The 23,309-nt window shown below is 46.6% G+C and overlaps 4 protein-coding genes across 6 annotated transcripts; 3 read left to right on the forward strand and 1 right to left on the reverse strand.

Moving 5' to 3' along the window:
• Positions 1-4,403: 4,403 nt before the first annotated feature.
• LOC111068904 (drosulfakinins) lies at positions 4,404-4,977 on the forward strand. The gene has a single exon (XM_022358687.2). The coding sequence runs from the start codon at positions 4,416-4,418 to the stop codon at positions 4,833-4,835; it is 420 nt and encodes a 139-aa protein (XP_022214379.2). The 5' UTR covers positions 4,404-4,415; the 3' UTR covers positions 4,836-4,977.
• Positions 4,978-6,974: 1,997 nt separating this feature from the next.
• Positions 6,975-10,797, forward strand: LOC111068866 (beta-mannosidase-like). Its single transcript, XM_022358624.2, has 10 exons — positions 6,975-7,258; positions 7,532-7,675; positions 7,727-8,246; positions 8,317-8,404; positions 8,476-8,650; positions 8,703-8,813; positions 8,877-9,362; positions 9,424-10,061; positions 10,142-10,324; positions 10,391-10,797. Exons 1-10 carry the CDS (start codon positions 7,144-7,146, stop codon positions 10,661-10,663), a joined length of 2,733 nt encoding a protein of 910 aa, XP_022214316.2. The 5' UTR covers positions 6,975-7,143; the 3' UTR covers positions 10,664-10,797.
• A 2,478-nt stretch (positions 10,798-13,275) lies between these two features.
• Positions 13,276-17,076, forward strand: LOC111068879 (beta-mannosidase). 2 transcript variants are annotated; one of them, XM_022358650.2, is made up of 10 exons: positions 13,276-13,408; positions 13,464-13,657; positions 13,925-14,059; positions 14,127-14,640; positions 14,693-14,789; positions 14,917-15,205; positions 15,261-15,740; positions 15,794-16,215; positions 16,280-16,660; positions 16,720-17,076. In XM_022358650.2, exons 2-10 carry the CDS (start codon positions 13,498-13,500, stop codon positions 16,978-16,980), a joined length of 2,739 nt encoding a protein of 912 aa, XP_022214342.2. In that variant the 5' UTR covers positions 13,276-13,408; positions 13,464-13,497; the 3' UTR covers positions 16,981-17,076. The 2 variants fall into 2 exon arrangements, with proteins under 2 accessions (XP_022214342.2, XP_022214341.2); XM_022358649.2 differs by having other exon boundaries at positions 13,276-13,657.
• Positions 17,003-22,946, reverse strand: LOC111068880. Of its 2 annotated transcripts, none has more exons than XM_022358654.2 (2): positions 22,795-22,946; positions 17,003-18,413 (listed from the first exon to the last, which is right to left on the reverse strand). In XM_022358654.2, exon 2 carries the CDS (start codon positions 18,396-18,398, stop codon positions 17,205-17,207), a length of 1,194 nt encoding a protein of 397 aa, XP_022214346.2. In that variant the 5' UTR covers positions 18,399-18,413; positions 22,795-22,946; the 3' UTR covers positions 17,003-17,204. The 2 variants fall into 2 exon arrangements, with proteins under 2 accessions (XP_022214346.2, XP_022214343.2); XM_022358651.2 differs by lacking the exon at positions 22,795-22,946 and adding an exon at positions 19,638-20,116.
• Between the last annotated feature and the right edge of the window lie 363 nt (positions 22,947-23,309).

The following is a 23,309-nucleotide window of genomic DNA, read 5'->3' on the forward strand; positions in this document are numbered from 1 at the left end:
CCAGCACAAAGAAACCGTCGAAGCAGGAAAGCTAAGCTACAGCAACATACAGCGTCCCAAGGAGTTTTGAGAGTTACATACGTGTGAGGCTGGATGGGATGGGATGGGGTGGGGTGGGAGAATTTAGCTCAGGCTGTCCAACCGACTGTCCGATTTCACTTCCAGTTTCACTGTCGACCCCGAAGGGCTGGCCGAAGTTTTCACAATGTGAATGGGATGGTAGGGGGAGGGTTGAGGGAACAAGAGATTTGTTTACTTCGGGCAGAGGTGAAACTTGTGCTCCTCCATAATGGTCGCACCCGAGCACGAGCTGAGCTCCACAAGCGGCATTACCTAATGTCAGCAGGTGCGGGACTTACTGCGGGTATGTAATGTGAATTTCAGAAGACAATCACGTAAATCAAAATCTACAGATCGGAGAAGGGAGTTGCTGTGCTGTGTCTGCTCTCTGCTTTGGCGGTGTCTGTGCAATTTATGGGTCTGGTCTGTCTCCGTTCACGCATTGCGCAATACACACACGGGCATATCTTCGACCAAGAAACGCATATGCCATATCGCTTGCCGCTCCGAGTCTTGCCGTCGCCCAGGGTACGGGTACGCGCCTGGTCACTTCTCTCTGTGTGTCAGCGGCACACAGGCTTTATGGAAATTCCACATTTTATGAAACGAGAAAATGCAGCATTCCGTTTCCAGTTTTACTGGTAGCCACTGGTAGCCAACATGGCCAGCTGGTCAAGCAGGCAAATTGCCAACCCAAACGCAGGCCGCTAACATTTCCCACCAAAATCCAAATCCAGTCCAAAATCCATGGAACCATGGAAATCCATCCATGTTGAACCCGAATGAGCTTTAAGGACAAAAAAGGATGCTGCTCAGCTTGGCCACTGACATGAAGTAATAACAGCCAGACCCTTCATTCTTCTCACAATTAATCAGGTAATTGGTCTCCGCTTATCTGTTTTCGATGTGGGGCTAAATCTGCAAAGAAAGTTTTGAGACATGCACTTTGGGCGTCTCTCACGTATTCTACAAACTACCAGTACTGAGTACTCAGTACGACAGTTCTTCGAAGAGGAGCTAGAGAACACCTGCAACTCTACGAGTTCGAGTACGAGTACGAGTATGTCCAAAAAATTGACCCTCCCGCGGCCATTGCAAATACATTGAGTGCGTCCCAAAAGCCGTTTGTACGTTTGAGAGGGTCTAGTGGATTTCGTCTCGCTTCTGGTGCTCTCTGAGCAAGCCCCGCTGTGTCCGCTTCTTGGGCTTTTACAGTCTCAACTCAGATCCAACTCTTCGCCTGGTTGTCGACTATCCATTGCCAACTTACTCGTATCTGCTTGTGTTGTGTGTGTGTGTGTGTGTGTGTGTGTGGAATGGAGTGGAAGTTGGAAGTCGCCTAGACTGCAGCAAGCAGTGGGCTTGGGCTTGGATTGCGGTTTGTTTATTGATCAACCCGTAGATACTTTTCTGTATAGCTGTTAATTTGGTCTTTTGTGCAGACCTGTGTGCGTGTTTCTCTCTATGTGTAGAGACGAACTGTTCGATTGAATCTGTGGAATGCGGACAATCCGGTCGCCGAGTGGAATTCTTTACACAGTCACATATCGAAACTGTTCGGCGTGGCCGATAAGCAGGGGGTACAGGGACGGGCACGGGGACCAGCACTTGACACTCCAATCTTGACCAACGGAGACTGGATTAGCTTGGACTAGGCGGCTTACATTCGATCGCACCTCTTCTCAATGGAAACAGTCAACCAGTCATGTCATGACAATATTTTTCTGCTCCAAAACATGATTCCACACTTTGGTTCATAGCCAGTGGATTGCGGCTTGCTTTACATTAATTAAATCATTTTGGGTATCTCAAATTTATTTAAAAAAATTTAAGTGCATTATTTCTTGTTGAGATTGAGCAAAGATATTCTTTTGTACTGAATATGCAAATTTGTTGTAATATTTGACCTAGTTAGTTTCTCGCACTGTTCGTACACATACTTAATTTAAGGTCGATTGGACAAAGCATACTTTTTCCCACTTTCGTCGACAGATACTATTTCCAAATTGTGGAAGTTATGGTTAATAGCGTGTTCGCAGCGTAAAAAACTAACTTTAATTAATAGCAGGAGAGTAAGAACAACTCATCCCATCAAGATCAGAAGCAGAAGGCAACAATAACACAATCAAAGCCACTTGCGCTGTCCACCCAGTCCAGACAGCAGCAGCGACAACAGCCAGCTCCACAGCTCTGCAGAGGCGTCGGACAGAAAGACAATGCACGCTCTAATTTCACAGGGAGCTGAGACTACCCCCGCTGAGTAGGATATTTTTTATTCGGAATCTCCAAACAATTTGCTACAAATATTAATTTAATTTTTCCTTCAGGTCTTGGCTAGTGGGTCCATGGGCATTTCAGCGTACAGGGCCATCAGACAAGCAACGCACAAGGAGAAGGTTAGCCCGGCGCTCTGGACGCCAGATAGAGAGACGCAATGCCGCCACCAGCAGATGTCGGTGAAGGAGATGGACCTATTGCCCTAGATCTTATCGAACGCTTCCTGCTTTATCGGCGATATCCTTCGCAGGAACGATCATGGTAGTAATGTAAAACGGAACTGAAAAATCGTTTGCCTAAAAGTATGCAGCAGCTCATTTGTGAGACACTGAGAAAATTGTTTCTTCTTCTTTTTTCCTATTAGAAATTTCATGTAGCACTCATGTCCGCGACGGCCACTTCTTGAACTAACGCCTACCCTACAATTCTCGCTGCTATGAAATTTCAAGTTGTTATTTTTTCTCATTCTTTAGAAAATATTAATATTTATTATTGATTATAATCAGTAGGTTATTTTGTTGAGAGGTTAAAGCCACTAACATTAAACATTATCATTAAAAATGATGGAAAACTTCAATAAAATTCTATCGAAACAATTCAACCATCCTGTGAAAAGTCCTGCAAGATTTTTTTATTCATAAATTTTGTTGATACTGCGCTGTAGATGCCGATACTCCGATGTAGATACTCCGCCGCAAAATGGCATCGGGTGCAAGATTGTCTTGGCAAAGAGACAAATTACTCAAAACTATCAAAAGACACGCAACGCCAATGCTCCCATAGATGTACTTAGCAGCTAACTAGCATTCAATATATTATATAATAATATATAATTATAATTGCATTATTTAATTACTAGTTTCATTATTCTAGCAGATCTAGCTAAAATAAAAAAGGTTTGGTCGCAACGTTTGTATGATTTTATATTAATATGTATGATTTCTTTTTAAAAGCTAAATAGCTTTTAAACCAAAAAATAAAATGTATAATGTAGTCCCTAATCAAATATTTACCATAATAAGAACAATTTTATGGGCTCTTTGAAAACTGGAAACAATTTTTGTAAATTGTTACTTTTGGCTCTTCCGTCGCAGAAGGCTGCCATATAGATTTCAATATTTTTTCTCATAAGCCAAGGACAATTTAGTTATCTAATGATTTATTTAAGGCTCATGTATCAAGGATCACCTGGTATGGCTTGCAGTTTTAGAGCTTCAGAACTTACCTACGTACTACTAGTAGTAGTAGTAGTATTTTATTTTAATTTGTATTAAGGATAAATATAAATAATTAAATTAAATTTAAAATTAAATAATTAAATCGAACTATTCTGTTGGCGTGGCTACGTACTACTACAATAAGTATACTTTTAAATCCACATTTGTATATATGTATGTATATGTACAATGTACATATTAAATAACTTTGTTCTATGTTGCTATTGACAGTGGCAGGAAAATAAAAATCCAGTTTCCTATGCATAATAAACTATTCAAAATGCACATATGTATGTACATATATAGATTTGAAGAAGTGTGAATTTCTTTAACATATAATTTTCGACTGGTAAGGACAAAAAGTGTAGCACTTGTATGATTATTTTATTTACTTATTTTTCATGTATTATTTCGTGATGATGCAAACCTGGATAGCTACCACAGGAACTATCGTAATGACGGGAATGACTTTGGTGAAGGCGCATATAGTACTTTGTTTGGCTTCTTTGAGGCTCTAATATTTACACTTCTAAATAAAAATGTTTGCATAAATGTAAGTCGACGTCTGCACGTTTTAGACTTCGTCGAATTGACGTGTTCCTTCAGGACAGCAGCATTCTGTGCTTGGATGCTGATTTAATCAATCACGTCAATCATATGTCAAGCCCGCACAAGGCTAATTCGATTGAGCCGTACTCGTACTGTGGACTGTACTTCTGCGGCCAGCATGGCTGCGGAATATTAAAAACAGGAAGGGAGGAATTATCTGGGGGGATTCCGGATAAGTCCAGACGACAGATTTTCTATAAAAAGAAGATGTTTCTGGTGCAGTCAACCAGTCTTGTAAGGGCGAAGACGAGAATGGGACACAAGAGCTGCGTGCATTTGGCCACCTTGGCGATGCCATTCTGGGCCTTAACATTTTATCTTCTGGTGGTTGTGCCCGTACCGTCCCAGACAGCCACAGCCAGCTTGGAGGTCGGAAAGGAGGAACGGCGACTGCAAGATCTCGAGCCCAAGCAGGGAGCAGACGCGCTAAATACGGACGGACTCTCGTTGGCACGCTTCGGCAGCAGACGCCACCAGAGATCCATTGGGTTCGGGCACAGAGTTCCGTTAATCTCCCGGCCAGTAGTACCCATCGAACTTGACTTGCTGATGGACAACGAGGACGATCGGACGATGTCAAAGCGCTTTGATGACTATGGGCACATGCGGTTCGGAAAGCGGGGCGGCGACGACCAGTTCGATGATTACGGACACATGCGCTTCGGTCGGTAAACGCAACTGAAACTTTTGGCTATGGATCAGAGGTCCCTGAGTTGTCTGCTTCTGTAAATATTACCTTAAATTATTATATGTCCAATACCACAGTAACTATAGTAAACATAATATACAAGTAATAAATATGCGCATTCCCAAAATGGACTACTCACCCACAGTTTTAATTTATTTTTTGGTAAAATGGTAACAGCAGATCGCATTACAAAATAAATAATAAGTTAAGGTACATCATGATGCCGCTAGAAACTGACCGTCCCCCAGATCGCATCATAACTAATGACTAGAGAAATGACAGAGGAACAGATAAAAGAGTCGGCTGTGTTGATGCTTATTTGGGTTTCACTAAGCTCTGAAGAATATACGGTATATTCCCTTTGAAGTGATATAACAATCTACAAAGAAACATCGGAAACGAAAAACGTGCTTACATATCTTACAGCATCCTCGTATCTTATTACGTTGATGATCTTATCTTATTATTCATGTAACTTGTACAATATATTCCTGCACCCCATCCGGCCGTTATATTTTCTCACTCGAACGGCGGCGAAAGGAGGAGTCAGCCTCTTTTCAGAGTCTGCTCTTCTTTTTGTCACATAACTTATGTAAGTATCTTACATTTGGTTCTAATGAACTTTGCCATTCAGAAAAGCTTATTGTTGCAGCTATAAATAAGACCTCAAAAATGTTTGATTTCAGCTTACCGTTTGGGAAATATTATGTTTTCAAATGCAACGAGAAGGAACGTGTGAGTCGCTTCTAGGGACGCGACTCTACCCGTACTTTACGCGTCTACCCTATACCTTTTTTGTATTAATATAAAATGCTTATAAAAACATTTTATATTTTGAAATACAAAAAAATTTTTTTTTTTTTAATTTATTTTGAAAAGTTTTTAAGTTAAAAAATAAAAGTTAAAAAATTCTGCCAGATTGGCAGAATTGACCACTGTGCGATACTGCGTTTTTTGTTTTCTCGTATCTTCAAAATTGTGGATGCCACAGATTTTTGTCCTTTGTGACGGCGGAAGGGGGCGGGGCATAATTTTGAAAAAAACTTGATTCCTCTAGCTTTTATAGTCTCTGAGAAATAGGCGTCAAACCAGACGGACGGACGGACAGACGGACATGGTTAATATCGACTCGGCTATTGAATATATTTATTTTATGAGGTCGGAAACGTTTCCTTCTCTGCGTTACGCACATCCACTTTTACCACAAATCCAATATACTCTTTTGAGTACGGGTATAAAAATAATGATATTTGTGTAGTATTTTGTACGAAATTTTGACTTTAAAAACTAAGGAAAAGTCGAAAAATCCTGTGTTCTTTATTTTTTTGCGTATAGGTAATTCACCAAATGAATGCCATTTGGCGTCGTGTAAGGTATTGCTCATTAAAATCTATGGAGAGACGGCGAATCTAAAATTGGTTGACCAACCCTCCGAAAATCATATTTTACCATTTTTACTGTTGCTGGCTCACCAAGCCAGTATCAAAATTTGAATTACATACCAAGTAAAAAAAATGTATCTTTGTGATATATAGCTATATATATATGATATATACCTATACATTCTTTGAACACTTTTATTTTGTTATGAATAGATGCCGGTAAAAAGTTCATGTCTGAAAATAAAACCATACACTACGAAATTTTTAGTTTATTTTTTGTATTATATTATTATTTATTTTAATTTATAAAAGTAGAGTCGCGTCCACACAAGCGATTGTCAACGTTCCTTCTCTTTTTTTTAGTTATTTCAATATCTTCCTTTAATAGATTCAGAAAATAAAATCGGGGCAAAAGTAAAAGGAAATTTGTTCTTATTGACTTTTCATTATTTTTGGCCTGGTGGACCTTTTATCGGAACTGCCCATATGCATATAAAAAAGGAACCTCTCTTGTTACTCAGCTTACCTGGATTAAATATTCATTGTCTGGTCCTCTGCAGATTCGTACTGCTGCACTGCGACAACTCTGCCGGCAGCTACGTGTTTTCGTTATCCCGTCAGACTCTACGTGGTAGCAATTGCAAGTATTCCCACCAATTATCGAACTGCCATCTGATATTTTCCCCACGCCCAGTCGAACTGATAAGCTCGTCGACATGGGCTGGAGACCACAAATGGCTGGCTGGAAGTGCTCAGTAATCGAAGCGAGCCCGGAGCTCGTAGAAGCGTAGAGTGCGGAGCCCCAAAAAAACCAAAGCACCAGAGATAAGATTTTAATTAAAGCCAAATAAAGAAACCCGTATAAGATGGTAATCGGCTCAATAGCTAGTTGTCCAGAATCGAATTAAATATGCTCAGGATATTGTTCCCCTTTTGCGTGGTGCTAATCGCCCTCCACACTCTGGATGCCAAAACTGTCCTCGTGGAGGAGCTTACAAAGTGGACATTGAGGAACGCAACCTCTTGTAAGTAGCTCCGTCTTTGTACGAGTATACGCGTAATTGATTGAAGTATCCCATGTCGCTGCGATTGATTCATCATGGGCGGCGCGAGTTTTGCACGGGCCTGGCCTCCCCGGGAGTGTTTGTACTTGTGATAAGATTAAAGTGCCGTCGTCTACGTTCAGTCTGTGGTAGCACCCCATTTGCGCTAATTAATTGCTTGTAAATACTGCTCTCGCTAGCTCTGATTTGCAATCCAACTCTTTGTTTACCCACCGAATCACTCTGTATTTTCAGCACTCAAGATCGACGTTGCCCGGTTGCCGAGCGGTGTGTATACGGCGCTGAAGGATACATATGGGGACCTGCTGGAAACTGAAAACAATGTGGCCCTCAGCTGGATAGCCAACCAAACGTGGACTTACAGCACCACCTTCGACAGTAAGTAAATGGTTCGCTCTTCATTCATCCGCTCTGACCATCGATCTGCAGGCGTGGAAATGGGCCAGGACAGTTTGGTGAACCTCACGCTCCACGGAGTCGATACCGTATCCAAGGTGTGGCTGAACGGAGAGCTGATCGGCGAAACGGACAACATGTTTGTCCGTTACTCGTTCGCCATCGGGCACTTTCTGCTGCCCAGTCCCAGCCAGAATACCCTGGAGATCGAGCTGCTTTCGCCCCTCCAAGAGGCCCACAGACGCGCTCAAAAATTGGAGGAAGAGGGCTCCCCCAGTGCTCCTCCCAGCTGTCCAATGGCGCTGGGCTATGTCGAGTGCCACCGGAACATGCTGCGCAAAATGCAAATGAGCTTCGGCGGCGAGTGGAACCCTGCAGCCCTTTCGTCTGGCATATGGAAGCCAGTGGCCATCGAGTACTACATGGTGGGAATCCTGCGCGACGTCGATGTGGCCATCAACCGCAATGACACGCACTGGACGATGGACTGTCGGGCCTTCATCAGCTCACCTGCATCGGAGAACTTCTACGCCCAGCTCGTGGTGTATGCCAGGTATTCAGAGCTAAATAGAAAGTTTCTGTAGGCAAATGAAATATCCATAATAATGATAATGACATTTCAGTGAGCTCTTAGACGAACCACTTGTTCTGGATCAGCAAGAGGTTAACTACGCGTCCGCCGTTCTGGAGTTCAAAATACACATTCCCCAGGTACGTTCCAGAAGATGATGATTCTTTCGGTATACCTCGGTTCTATATACTCGTATGTACCTTCATCCCAGGACCGAGTAACTCTGTGGTGGCCAAATGGCTATGGCAAGCAACGGCTCTACCCGATGCTGTTTTCAGTGAAGTGCTTCACCAGCGAACAGGGCCCCAACCTGAGCTCGCGCACGGAGTCCCAGAAGCTATTAAAGATCGGATTTCGCACCATAGAGCTGGTGGAGGACATGGACAGTGAGTAGGATTAATTTTGCCCGTCCAATGATCACCTTCATCTCTTGTGTAGGGAGCGGCAGAACCTTCTTTTTTCGTGTAAACGGCCATCCAATTTTCATGAAGGGTGCAAACTATGTGCCGTCCAATACTTTGCCAGAACTGTCCGCAGAGGCGGATACGGGTGAGTAAGTGTTTAATATTGCACAGATGCAGAAGTTTGCTAATCAAAAGTTGCAACTCACAGTGAAGCACTTGCTGAAATCGGCACACGACGTCCACATGAACATGATCCGCGTATGGGGAGGCGGTCTCTACGAGTCGGAGACGTTCTACAACTTGGCAGACTACTACGGCCTCCTGGTATGGCAGGACATGACATTCTCTAAGGCAGCTTACCCCCTAACCGACGATTTTGTGGCTTCTGTGTGCCTGGAGACAGTTCAGAACGCGCAACGGCTCTCGTACCACCCCAGTCTGGCGTTGATTGCGACGAACAACGAGATCGAGCTCTTCCTAGTGAAGAATCGTTCGGAGTTCGGAGAAAATGCAACTCGCCTTGAGAAGGACTATCAGGCTCTATTTATGGGCACTCTGAAGCACGAGCTAAGTATCATTTCCCGCAATGATTTCAATCCGCGCCCCGGCCCATTGGTCTCCACGCCATCGCTGGGTATTGAAGAGTCTGGCAAGGAGCTGGCCAAAGATCCTCAAAATCCGAATTTCGGCGACAGTAAGCCAACTCTGCTCCCAGCTATGATAATATTAATCATACATTTTTGTCCTCACCTCAGTCCACTTTTGGGAAGACGACAAGGACGGCTTCGACTCGGAAACCTACCCACACGCTCGGTTCGTATCCGAGTTCGGATATGCCAGTCTGCCCATGCTCTCCGCCTGGCAGCGAGCGTTGGGCAATAGCACAGATGTCTCCGACGCACGCATAGCCTCCCTGATCCGAAGCCATCAGCACGATCCCAAGGGCTTCATACCGATACTTAAGCTGATTGCCCTCCAATTGCCATTCGTGCTTCACAATTGGGATGAGAACATTCAGGAGTTCATATATTTCTCCCAGGTCTCCCAGGCAATGTCCGCCAAGACGGCCGTCGACCTTTTCCGCACCCTGCGCACCGAGAACCAGACAATGGGTGCCCTAATGTGGCAGTTAAATGACGTGTGGGTGGCACCCACCTGGTCGTGCATCGACTTCTATGGCAACTATAAGATGGTCTACTACTGGGCCAGGGACTTTCTGGCCCCGACGAGGGTGATTGCCCTGTACGACAAGAGCACGGATAGCCTCAACGTGACGCTCACAAGGGAGGACTACATGGAGCATGCTGATACGCGCTTATACCACGTCCAAATATACACCTATCTCTGGACAGACTTCATTGCTAAAAAGACTATAGCCCGTGCGTTCGCTCTGGTGAGTTTACCCGTAAATATAGTCAGCCATTACCTCCAGAAGTAGACCCATCAAATATACTTACGTACGTATGTCTCCAGGGTTCCAATGAGCTGGAAGCGCGCCCAATACCTCTGGACACTTTTCTATATGAAAACCACCCGAAGGAGGAAATGTTTCTGGAGATTGTCTTGGAGGATAACAACGGTGGGACAGTGGCTCGAAACTTCTTCTACCCAGTGCCTATAAAAAACGTTAAAGGCATCAAAGATCCGGAGCTAGCGGTGAGTGCGGATGCCATAATATAAACGTACTTGTATTCCCATCACGTCTCCATTTATCCCCAACAGCTGGAAGTGGTGGGTCCCGACTGCAGCACGGCCAAGCAACCGTACACCAACAGTTTCAGCCTGCGCATCACAGTGAAATATCCTGCTCTGCTTGTGTACTTGGAACTCTCCCATCCTGACTATTTTAGGGAGAGACACCAGTTCTCGACGAACGGCTTCACCCAGACGGAGCCCAGGAAAACTGTGCACCTGGAATTTGAAAACTCTTCCGAGTGCCTGAAGCTGACAAGCGAGCACATCAAAGTGCAAACGATGAATCAATATTTAATCTGAGTACAACTCGCAGCATAAATTTGTACCGACTTAAAACATTCAGATCGCTGTAGCCCAATGTAGAAACTTCTTGTCGATCGTTTTAAAAATATATTTAGTGGATGAAATCCCGACATTAGCTTCATTCTAAACTATAAACTCTTGTGTTAAAATCGAGGGGTCACGTTGAGTCGCATATATTGCCGCGACTCTTATTTTATTACCCGTACTCACTCAGATTATGATTTATATGAAATTTTTAAAGAATTTTTTTTTAGCGCTGGAAAAGCCTGGGTTAGAAAGAGAAAATTTATTTCTTTATTCTGGCTATAGTAATAATCCAGCCTACCACCTACCCTTTTTTTACGATATATCTTTTTTCGTTTTCTCGTATCTTCAAAATTTCGTCTATTGTGGGGCGGGGCGAAATTTTTAAATACACTTTTAACAGTGTTATTAACATGTGTCTGGAAACAAAATTTGGTTGCTCTAGCTCTTATAGTCTCTGAGATCTAGGAGCTCATCGAGACGGCCGGACAGACGGAAAGACCGGCAGTAGTCGTGTCGACTCGGCTATTGATGCTGATCAAGAATATATATACTTTTTGGGGTCAGAAACGTTTACTTTTGTGCGTTTCGGGTTACGGGTATAAAAACTCTTTTTTTGTACAGTATAAGGAACAGATGAATCTATTTCTTTTGAGAGCCCGTGACTGACTAGAAAATTTAAACAATATAAAACAGAAGAAATCCCATTGCATTTGAAAATCGAAGAAATCAACGAGGTTTACAATTTAGGCTTTAATCATTTTTGTTTTCATTACGTCCTTGAACCGTCCGGGCAAGAATCAATAAGAGAATAACCCTTGAACCACTTGCCAAAACTTCTGGTTGAGGGATTTTCAGTTGCTACAATGCATTTTACGGATCCTCTTGAAAGGTATATATGTATGTATAGTAATGTATGTACTCAAAAAACAAAAAATCTGAATAAACAAATGTAATCATGGCTGTACACATACATATGTAAGTACGTAAATGAGTCTATAAAAATGTTGTGTGTCCAGACAACCGATATAAAATAATATATACATGTTAACTTGATGTTTAATTTAAGTATTAAATGTACTCGTAGGCTCGTCCTTTCATTTACAAGTGATTGACGACAACGATTAATTGTGCATTTTGACATACGCATTGGGCAAATAGATAACCATATAGTACATTTGTAGATGAAAGATTACCAATGATGATACAAAAAAAATAATTAGCTTGGTGGCATTTTTAAAAAATAAATATAACAAATTTCGTTTGGGCCTGGTTCTGGTTCTGCCCCGACAATGGCAAAAGTTTTATTATTTTGCTTTTATTCTGCGCTTCTGATAATATAACAAGTCGAAACATAAGTCTTAATGGATATCCTACTAAGCTCGCAAAACAAATAGGCATCAGTTAGCAACAAAATACGAGAAGTGACAAAGCCGCAGCACTGCAATTTCGTCAGATCTCAGTCGAAGCAGCAGTCGCAGCAGAACCAATGTTTCGCCTCGGCTTTAATCGCGACTGTAGTCAGAATATTCTTTGCTTTGTTAATATATTTATACCCGACCAAAAAAGTTAGGGTTATTAGTTGTGGTAAAGTGGTGTGTGTAACGCAGGGGACGTTTCCGCCCCATAAAGAAAATATGATCAGCATCAATAGCCGGTCGTGAGCCATGCTGTCTGTCCGTCCGTCCGTCCGTCCGTCCGTCCGTCCGTCTTGTTGAGCGCCTGGATCTCAAGCTATAGTTAGGGTAACCAATTTGGTTTCCAGCTCATGTGATATCACACTGCTACAAGGTCAAACCCCCCCCCTCCGCCACCACAAGGACGAAATTGTGGCAGCCACAATTTAAAGTACGTAAACTAAAACCAGTATCGTATAGTTCCATATCTACCAGCTAGATCTGAATCAGTCGGATCATAATTATAGCCAGATGACGAAATTATTCAGTGCCCCCCCCCCCCCCGCAAACGCAACACAACTCTTTCCCCGCCCCCTGCCCGTTCAGGCGCGGCAACCCCTAGCGGGGGATGTGATCTAAATGAACTGTACAATCTCCATGTTAGTGTAGAATAGACTTGTATATGTAGATGTATCTGTAGCAAAAAAATGTAAAATGTAATTTTTTTTTAAAATAAAAAATCATAGCTGTATACTGACTAGTACGGGTTGGGTCGTGTCCCCAGAAACGACTCACACGTTCCTTCTCGTTAAAATTTGAATACCCCTCACTGATATAATAGTATTTGTGATTTGTATACAAAAAGTAAGAATTTCCCGACTCAAACACAGTCAACTAGCACTTCATATCACAACCTATGATAACAGGCTAGTGCCTACACCTTATTTCTTACTCATAGATGGGTATAGGAGATGGGTATCTCATAGTCGAGGCACCAGTCGCTGCCACTTTAGAGAGTTCGCTGCTATTCTCTCGATCTTTCGCTCTCAAGCCACACAAAGAACAGCTGATGTGTGCATAAGAGCATGACACTGAAATTAATTTCATTATCGATATGAGCTCTCTCTCGCTCTCCCACTCTCCCACTCTCACTTCCCCATGGGCCGTGGAAAGGCAGACGATCAGTCGGCTGCCAGTCGCCGGTGCCAGTGTTCGCCATTTGCAGTTGGAGTGCCATTGGGGGAGAAACTTCGCGCTTCGTGGGACTGATTCGGTTTGGCGTTGGTTGGTGTGCGTGCCGCGAGGGGCTACATACATATAGGTTTCTGATATTATTTATTGAGGAGACGCAGCTACTTTAGTCTACTTTAAAATAGCCCCCAGTAAATTAGGCCGAATACTAATTGCCTGATGAAGTGCCGGCCTGGGAGTGGGTGCCGCGACGGGGTCGCCGCCTGGAGTCTGTTGGCTGTGGGACTATGGTGTGGATTTCTTGTTCATGGCATCCAGGGCGATGCAGTGGAAGTCATCGAGCTGGGGAGCAATTGGAGTATAACTAACCAGAACGGATGTGAGTACTGCACAGCTCCCTCCAGGGTGCTTATTGGCGAAAATCGGCTTGTCTAATCGTGCGGACCTGTGATTCTAAGATAGACCCTAAATAATAAATGAAATTACTGTGTTTTGTGCGCAATCAGCTGTACTTAGAACAGATAGCTCCAGCTGTTTGTTTACAAACCATCAAAGAACCCTTATCGAGGCGCCATTTCGGTGTGTGCACGATATGCCATCGGCAGCGGAGCGGAGCCCTCAATCCAAAATTAATTTAACTTTACAGCCCTGTCCATGGCCGACCAAACACTGCCCTCCGGCATATACAGCGCCTTTGGATCCCAGGTTCTAGAGTCCTACAATGACATCAAACTACGCTGGCTGGCCTACGACAATTTTACATACACGAATAGCTTTCAGTGTAAGTCATAACGTCTCCACACACGTATGCGTACAATGATAATAGATTCCCTTTTAAATTTGCATAGTCGACATTCATCACTACAAGCGGGGGCACATAAACCTGACGTTCCATGGGATCGACACCATAGCCGAGATTCGTCTGAACCATCAGCTCCTGGGACGCACGGACAACATGTTTGTGCGCTACTCGTACGACGTCAGTGCAATCCTCCAGCAGGAGAATGTCCTCGAGGTGGAGATAGTGTCGCCCGTGTGGGCGGCCCTCGCCAGGTCGCAGGCTCTGGACGCGGAGAGTTCTGTGCCGCCGGCCTGCCCTCCCATGCGCTACAATGGCGAGTGCCACGTAAATATGCTCCGAAAGATGCAATCGAGCTTCGCCTGGGACTGGGGTCCGGCGGCTCCCTCAATGGGCCTCTGGAAGAACGTGCAGCTGGAGATCTACGAGGTGGCGGTCATACGCGACATCGACGTGGACATCAGCCGCTCCGCCAACGGCTCGCACTGGAACATGCACATCCGCTGCTACATGGATGCGGTGGGCAGGCAGAACTTCTACGCCACCCTGATCCTCTATGCAGTGTAAGCGGCCTTGGCATAATCGAATTTCAAACTGATCAGAACCTGCTTACAGCGAGCTATTGGACCATCCGGTTGTGGTCAACACATACACCTACCAGCCCATCAGCTACTTGACGCCAGTAATTGAGTTCGATCAGGCCGTGCCAATTGTGAGTATCCCCGTAATTGCGTTGCCCGGCAATTATGACTATTATGCTGGTGACTACCCCGCATACACACACATACTCGTACATCTCGGTGTCTATTTCTGTGTCAAGTGAAATTGTTGATCCGCAGGAGAAAGTCACTGCCTGGTGGCCCAATGGCTATGGTGACCAGAAGCTTTATCCGCTTCACTTCACGCTCAAAGCCTGGCTAGGGTCTAACGGGCCCGAAGTGCGCTCAAAGACCAAATCGCAAAAGTCGCTTCGCGTGGGCTTCCGCACGCTTGAATTGGTAGAGGTGCCAGCGGCAGACAAGCTCGGCAACACCTTCCTCTTCCGGGTCAACGGACTAGAAATATTCATGAAGGGCAGCAACTACATACCCTCCCACATCCTGCCGGAACATCAAACGAAGGACCAAAGTGAGTGCATATGTTTGTGTTTATTATACCTTTTTATGTTGTGATATTTTCCCAGTTGAGCATCTGCTGAAGTCCGCCAAGGAGGCGCATATGAACATGCTGCGCGTGTGGGGCGGCGGGGTGTACGAGTCGGACTATTTCTACAACCTCGCCGATAGCCTTGGCCTGCTCATCTGGCAGGATATGATGTTCGCTTGCGCCATGTACCCGGTGGAAGAGGAGTACCTGTCGTCGGTGCGCGAGGAGGTGCGCCAGAATGCCAAGCGCCTGTCGCACCACCCCAGCATTGCGATTTTTGTCACCAACAACGAGAACGAAGCCGCGCTTGTGCAGGACTGGTACCAAACAGCCTACGCGGAAGTGCGCTTTGAGTCTGAGTACCGGGAGCTCTACCTGGGCAACGTCATCCACGAGCTAAAGCTTGTCTCCCACAAGTCACGCCCTCAGCCGCTCGTTTCCTCGCCGTCGAATGGAAAGGCCAGCGCGGTGGACAATTACATTTCTGAAAACCCCCAGGACGACTACTATGGCGACGGTACGAGTGTTCTTATCTGCTTAAGGAATTTCTAAATAATTTCCTTCGCACAGTGCACTTCTACGACTACCTGAAGGACGCCTGGGATCCAGGGATCTATCCGCGCCCCCGGTTTGCCAGCGAGTACGGCTTCCAGAGCTTGCCCAGCTTATATTCCTGGCAGCGCAGCAAGAACGATGACGACGACCTCCGCACTCTGATGAACCACCGACAGCACCACCCTCTGGGCAGCATACCCATCATCAGCCTGGTGGAGCGCCATCTGCCACTGCCTCTGCCGGAGGACGACAACTATGCAGAGGCGCTCATCTACTTCAGCCAGATCTCGCAGGCCATGGCCACCAAGGTGGAGACGGAACTGTATCGCAGCTTGCGGGACACTGCTCATAACACCATGGGCGCTCTCTACTGGCAGCTGAACGATGTCTGGGTGGCGCCCTCCTGGTCCGGTATTGATTTCTATGGCAATTGGAAGGTGAGCTTGCCCCAGTACTCCACTGGCCCAGAGTCCAGAGTAGTATTTACAACCATTCTTCCAGCTTCTACACTACTGGGCGCGAGACTTTCTGGCCCCCATCGCCATCGTTGCACAGCACGACAAGCCCGAAGATTCGCTCAACATCATCCTCATATGTGATGAGCCCCAGGTGGAGACGGAGGGGCTGATCGTGGTCGCCAACACCCATCTTTGGTCGCAGCTGCTTCCGAGCAAGTCCATCAATTGGACGGTCACACTGCGGCCCAACGGCGTTCAGTATGACAAGGTCATCCCCATCCAGGATTTGCTCCATGGGGAGTACAATAGGCGCAATGCCTTCGTGGAACTGGAACTGCGTCGTCGCCAGGAGGTGCTCTCCCGCACCTACTTCTTCCCCAGCAACATTGCCGCCGCTGTCGGACTCGAGGATCCCGGCCTAGAGGTGGGTATTCCATGAGCCAATGAGCTGCTCGTCGTCTTAACTCTCCTACGATTCTGCAGTACGAGATCGCCTCGCGGACCTGTCTCACCACTGGCAACGTCATCCGGAACAGCCTGAGTATTACCATCCAGGTGAAGCGGCCCGCGGTTTTCGTATACCTCGAGCTGCTGAAGCCCTATCAGTACAGATTCTCAGAGAACGGCTTCATGCTGACCACGCCCGTGCACGTGGTGTATCTTACCTTCGATGCCACCTCCTGTGCGCGACTGCTGCGCAAAACAGACCTCAGGGTTCTGACCGTAAACGACTTCATGCCCTAGACCCACAGACCGCCGTGCGTCTTCCTTTACAGGTTTAGTATAACATTTATAGATAACTTAAACAATGAACAAATCAATAAATAGCATAAACATATATGTATGTACGTATAAGTAATATACGCGTGGGGCCATCCTGCCCGGCACACTCGTAGTCGAGCACTAAGCACCCACAACCGAAACGGGAATGGAATCCACTTCGCATCCATGCCTTCGCATGCCTTTGCTCATCTGTCGAAGCTGGGCATCTGGACGCGGGGCGGCGTGTAGCCCTCGGGATATGGCACCAATTGATTGTTTAGGACTCGCGCGTTGCGCCACGTCTTCACCTTGTCCTCAGCTGTGTCCGGCACTCGGACGCCTTCGATGAGCGTCACGGCGGGTCCGTCCACTACGCTGTGGGTGCTCTGGCCGATGGGATTGCGGTGCGGACTCCCACTATGAACTGCCCCCGGCACTGGTTGCCGCCTGCGGCTGGGCGTGGCTGTGGGCGCGGCCACGCCTGCACTTGCTGTGACGACCACGGAGTGCGGCATGTAGCTCACGAACTTCGACTTCTGCGGCAAGGCGTTGTAGTTGTGCTTGGTGATGATATTCTGGGGACGGTACCTCTGCGGCGCTGGCGATCCGTTGCTGGGATAGGAGCGCGTGTCCCTGACGTTGGTAAAGTACTGCCCTGGCTCGGAGGCAGCGTACTGCATGTCCTGCGGGAAGCTCACGACCGGCCCTTGCGCCTGACGCTGCACCCGGGGCTGGGCCTCCACCGAGTCGGCGAACATATACTGCTGCCACTGACGGTCCGCCGCGAACGAGAAGTTCCTGCGAGGACTCTGCTGCGCCGGGACATATACTGGCTGCCAGGCCACATCTGACCCTAGCTGCCGGCCTCGGCGGGAGTCGCCCTGCACTGCGTGCTGCTCCAGAATCTTGCTCTGCGCCTTCGCCAGCTGCAGCTGAATGAGCTTCGCTTGGCGTTGCTCCACCTCGGTCCTGCGCTGGCGATAGGCCTCCATCTGCTGGGCCAACTCGCTTTGCTTGAGCAGGGCCGGGCTGTGCTCGAAGGTAAGTTGGCGCCCGCTGGCATTGCTCTTCGGCTGTATTACGGGGCGCTTGACGTCCGAGCTGCGCACGAAGAAGGAGCCGGACGCCTCCTCGGCCCGAGCCTTGCGACTGTTCTTGCCGACCAGGATCTCCACATCATCGCCCTTGCTCGACTTGACGCTGACGACTCGCACCTTGGATGGGTCCAGGTTGCGACCAAAGCGCAACTCCGTCCGGATCAGGGCGGGCTTTCCGGTCACGCTTGTGCTGCCACGGCCATTGTCGTTGCTGGCGTAGCCGTGGGCCGCCACAGAAAGGCACACAGCTAAGCAGCCCATCAGAGCCACAGCACTCCATGCCGAAGAGCTTGTCCCTCTCATTTTCAGGTCAGTGCTCTGTTGAATACAAAGAAAATTATGGAAAATTAGTATTACATAATTGAGTGTGTGTTTTTTGCCAACTTATTATATCCGCCAGCCGCAAAACACAATTGTGTCTTCCACTCATATAAGTCATACATACATATGTACATACTGTGTATGTGCTCTTTTAAATAAGTATCTAAGTGCCCACAGCGAATAGTAAAGGTAAGTGTAGTCAAGTACAACATATGCCTGGCCGAACTCTGAATCAGCATCTACAATTTAAATCGGGTTAGTGTTACGACGGAGGAAAGAAAGGATTACAAGTCCAAACTGAACCGAATAGCTCCTCATCCTGATCAAGAACTGGATGGGAACATCTCAATCAATGAATTAAAAGACTGTTACAATTTAATATATATGTGAAAAAAACCATAAGTAATATTTATCAAATTTTCTTAGTCTATTATGCTGCTCTTCGTCCTTTTTGTTCTTCTAAGTATTTGGCTTCCTTATTATTTGTACTGCATTTAAAGAACTTCAGTCACGTCAATCAGCAGTGGCCTATAGCAGATGAAGCATTTCAAAAAAGAATTAAACAACAGTGCCGTGCCCCTGTAAACACCAAAGATACTCATATGCGTACGAGGGCTGTTCAATAAGTTCGTGCCGTTTTAAATATCCCGCCTCTTAATTGATATGGCATTACTTTTTCTACCAAAAGGCTGATTCTAGCTGATTCCTGTCATTTGAAGAAGCTGAGCCAGTTTGTTTGTGGTTAACAGCCATTGATGGTAAGCTGCCCTTATTTTTTTGGGGCAAAACCATGGCGAAGTGAATTAAATTTGAAAAATATGATTATTGGCAAAAGAAGGGTTTTCCAACAGGACAGTGCAAGGGTGCAGACATGGGCAGTTTCCATTGCAATAATCCATGAATTATGCTTCGAACTGCTTGAAGAGCTAAAGAAAGACTACGACTCGTATGTTGAAAAATGTAATCATTTTTTGTCCAAAAACCTGTTTTTGAACCAAAAGGTCACGGACTTATTGAACAGCCCTCGCACTATTATGAATGTCCATCGAATGTCACTTTATGACAACACAACACCCCATTAGACAGTAACTAGCTTGTTGGGTCGGTTCCCACCGATCCATCCGTCCCTGGCACTTGTACGAGTATGTGTATGTGTATGTGTATGTATCCAGCTAATGAGCCGAGCGTCATGCATGCCCCACTCTGTGGCGAAACGGGCACCTGGCCGGCGCGACGAGTGATCTCCTCCAACACCTGCTCGGATTCCGCCCCCCACTGCCGGTAGTACTCGAGTACTCGTAATTTAATTATCGACAAGAGGCGCGATTGCGGCTGTGGCCGCGACGACGGATGGTTGCACGACTGCATCGCCAGCTACGGAGCTCTTGTTGCACTTGCGTGTCTGGTGCTGGGTGCGTTGGGCTCAGAAAGCGAAACATCAATTAAAAACTGCAACTTTCGATTGCAGCTCCGGCATGAGGAAATTATTAATAGTCGTAAAGTCGCCGGCATGGGCGCTTGTCCAATGACATTTGCGACGGTGACAATAACCTTTCCTACCAAGCCGAGCATCGCGAACATTACAAATATAATTATCTAGCTTGTTGGGCAGCTTGTCCTATATTGAAAGCATGTCCTATATTGAAATTATAAAAATAATCGGATGGAGCTCTTGGAGTTTAATTTTATTTAAAATCAGAATATGTCAAATACATAAAGGTAACTACCGAAAAGTGGTAGCCTACATACCAAATAAATTCAGATTTGGCAATTAACGTACGATTATCAACATTGATCGAGCTTATTTAAAGTTGTAAACATCTAAAAAGACCCATAATTTAAGAAAAAACACAACTTTATCCTCCCCGCATGGAAGATCGATTGATCGTTGCATGAAATAACCTAACCTGACCGACGAGTGGCTCAATGTAAACTATCGGGGGTGTTTGTGTGACGAATGTGCAACGTTTATCTGCTGATTATCCAATTTTGTGATTGGGTGCAGTCCATCAATACGAGTATTACGCATTAAGCCACTAATGAGGGAAAATTTGCCGACAAAATGCGAAAAGAAACAATTAAGTAAATTGTAAATTGTAAATTGCAATTTCAATATAAACGCGCGCGGCAAAGTTCACGGCACGACAACGACTCTGATTGGGATTGGGTTTGGCAGAGGCTGGAGCTAAAGCTGAAGCTGAAGCTCTGGGTGGCTAAGTATGGGACTGTGCGCGCCGGCCCAAAACGCGACTTTCACTTTCAACTCGATGCGGCCGACTGCGCCGACTCGCGGCTGCTCCCCAGTGAACCCGCTCTGGCAGCGGCAGCGAAGTCTTTGCTTTGGCTTTTTGCTTTTCCATTTGCTTTTGTTGTTGTTACGAAACCGTCCCACTGTAACAGCAACAAAATGAAATAAAAACGAGTTTTGCTTTTTGCACTGCCGCAGCAGCACCAACATGAGTCAATGTTTGCCATTGAGCGCTTGGTCTCTTTTCCGCTCCTCTTTCTTGGGGGGGGGGGGGTGGCTTTCGCGTTGGTCAGCGTTTTTAGGCCGCTGGCCGGCAACTGCAGTGACGTCGACTTCGGCGTCGGCATCGGCATCGCTGCGCGCGCGCTTCAATGTCACGATTGTTTTTTTTTTTTTTTTTTTTTTTTTGCTTTTTCGGCAACTCTTGCTCATCGGCAGTTACGTCACTCGGTGGGCTATGAATGAGCGCCATGTGCGTAGCGTAGAGACGGCGGCAGTTAAACGTTTTCGGATCGAGTGTTGAAATGCAGACTGCAATTATAATCCGATCTGCCGCGATTTGTTTCGCTATCCGAAGAGCTTCAACTTCAGTGGGAGCTCGGCTCGCCCCCACACGTGCTTCAGTCGCCTTTCTTTCCAGCTGCCATGCCTGTTGCATATAAACTGCGGCGTGACAGGCGACGCACAACTAATAAGAAGGCGAATTTCTCGTCCGATGGGGCAACTTTGGCTCGAAATCTCTAGGTGAACTGCGACTCTTGCCTCCATTCTGTGGCAGCGCAGCGAGGGTAGAATCTGTGGCCCCAGAAGGGCAACTCTCACTTATCTGCCGACAGCCGGCGGGGCCCTTCCATTAACTTCTTCGGCCTCTTGTCAGATTGTCAATCAACTTCAACATCGCGTCTGACAACAAAGGCTGAATTGAAATTACGGTTACGCCCACAAATTGCTCTCCACTCTACTCTACCCTACCCCCTAACCGCCGCTCCAGAGCAGTGCATTGAATGCATCCAAATCAGGGGGAATTGAAGTGGGTAGGTGCTCGGTAGGTGCTGTCATTGGTAGTCGGGCCGATTCCGAAGACGTGGCCGGGCAGCAATTGAACGGTCGCTGGCTCCGCCGTTTATTGTTATCAACGATTGCTGTAATTTCTGTTGCTGCTGCTGCTGCCGCTGCCACCGCTGCTGCTGCTGCTACTATCATGTGCGAAATGCAAATGTGGCGTGGCTAATGCGGTTTATTGCTGCTGCTGCTGCTGCTGGTGCTGTCGACACTGTATTAATTTCACTTTTACTTTTCGTGATTAACATTTCCCACCCAAAAGTGAGAAACTTTACATGATTTTTTCCTGCTGTTTGCCTATCCCCACCCTCCCCCTCCTTCCCCACCATTCCCATCCACATTCGTACTGGCTGTGCCTACTCCCCACTCTCCCCTTCGGCGGCCGCTGCTGCAATGAAATGTGAAATTTCATAGATCGTAAAGTTTAGAGATGCTGTGCACTTGCTCTTGCTCTTGGCCTCTGCGTCTGCCCCTCCGGATTATGGTTTTTGCCAGCATCTTTTTTGTTTCTTTTAATTACATATGCGGTTACTCAGCACCGCACTGTGGATGATGATGATGCCCTCTGCAGCTTAGGATAGGTCCGAGCTACCCCGGGTGCCGGGTGTCGCAATTGAAAGTGAAACTCTTCTTACTTTCGGTGCGAAGTGCGAAGTGCGGCATCTGTCTTTCTATCTGCCTCAGATTTGTGGGTTTGACGTCACTCGACACTCGTCACCCGGCACAAAGCGGTGCCGCCGCCGCTGCTGTTTCCTCTTCATCTTCAGCGTAATCTTGGCCCACGCGCCGTTCAAGGAGTGAAAAGTTATCATAGCATGGATGGGGGCAATGGAGAGCCCTCGAAAGCACTCGAGAGCAACGAAATTCGAAGCGGGGATTGAGGTAGGTCGGGTTTAATCCGAAAAAGCGGGGCAACATCTTCTATAGGAAGCTCAACGGAAACAGCATCAAAGGAGTCTTCTTAATTATCTATTATCCCCATTTATAAACGAATTCCTGCTTAGGGGCGCTCCAGTGCACTCCACGGCAAATATTACGCATACGACACTTTGGCCGATGTCAACTTACATTTGTGTCTGGTCGCTTCGGATGGGGGATATTCCAATATAGTAGTGTTCACCTCTCAGAGTGGGCTCCTAGACGCTGCTGCTGCGCTGTGGGGTACGAGGGACTTGTTTCCTGGGACACGACGACGAGTCTACTGAGGTGTGCGACAGATCGCGGCGCGAACCGAAATACAACTGACGGCACATGAAAAACTTTTGCTTGCAAGTAAAAAAGCAGCGAGCTGGAAAACGACAGAAAAGTAAAAATTATTATGTATACACATGTATGTTTGGAGGCCGACAGCGACGCAGCAGCAGTAACAGCAGCAGCAGCTAAGGCTGAACCACTGATGCCAACGCCACCAACACTCTTGCCAGTACTCACACTCACGCTCACAATAGACCGGGCCGATACGATACGAGACAAGTCGAGACGAGACGAAACGAAGACAGGCTATCTCTCTAGCCAAAGCAAAATTACTCTCGAGCCCAGAAACAGAGGCGGAGAGGCGGAGATGCGGAGAAACATTGGCCGAG

The sequence above is a fragment of the Drosophila obscura genome, unplaced genomic scaffold (assembly GCF_018151105.1).
Source record: "Drosophila obscura isolate BZ-5 IFL unplaced genomic scaffold, ASM1815110v1 contig_109, whole genome shotgun sequence".
Lineage (NCBI taxonomy): Eukaryota > Metazoa > Arthropoda > Insecta > Diptera > Drosophilidae > Drosophila > Drosophila obscura.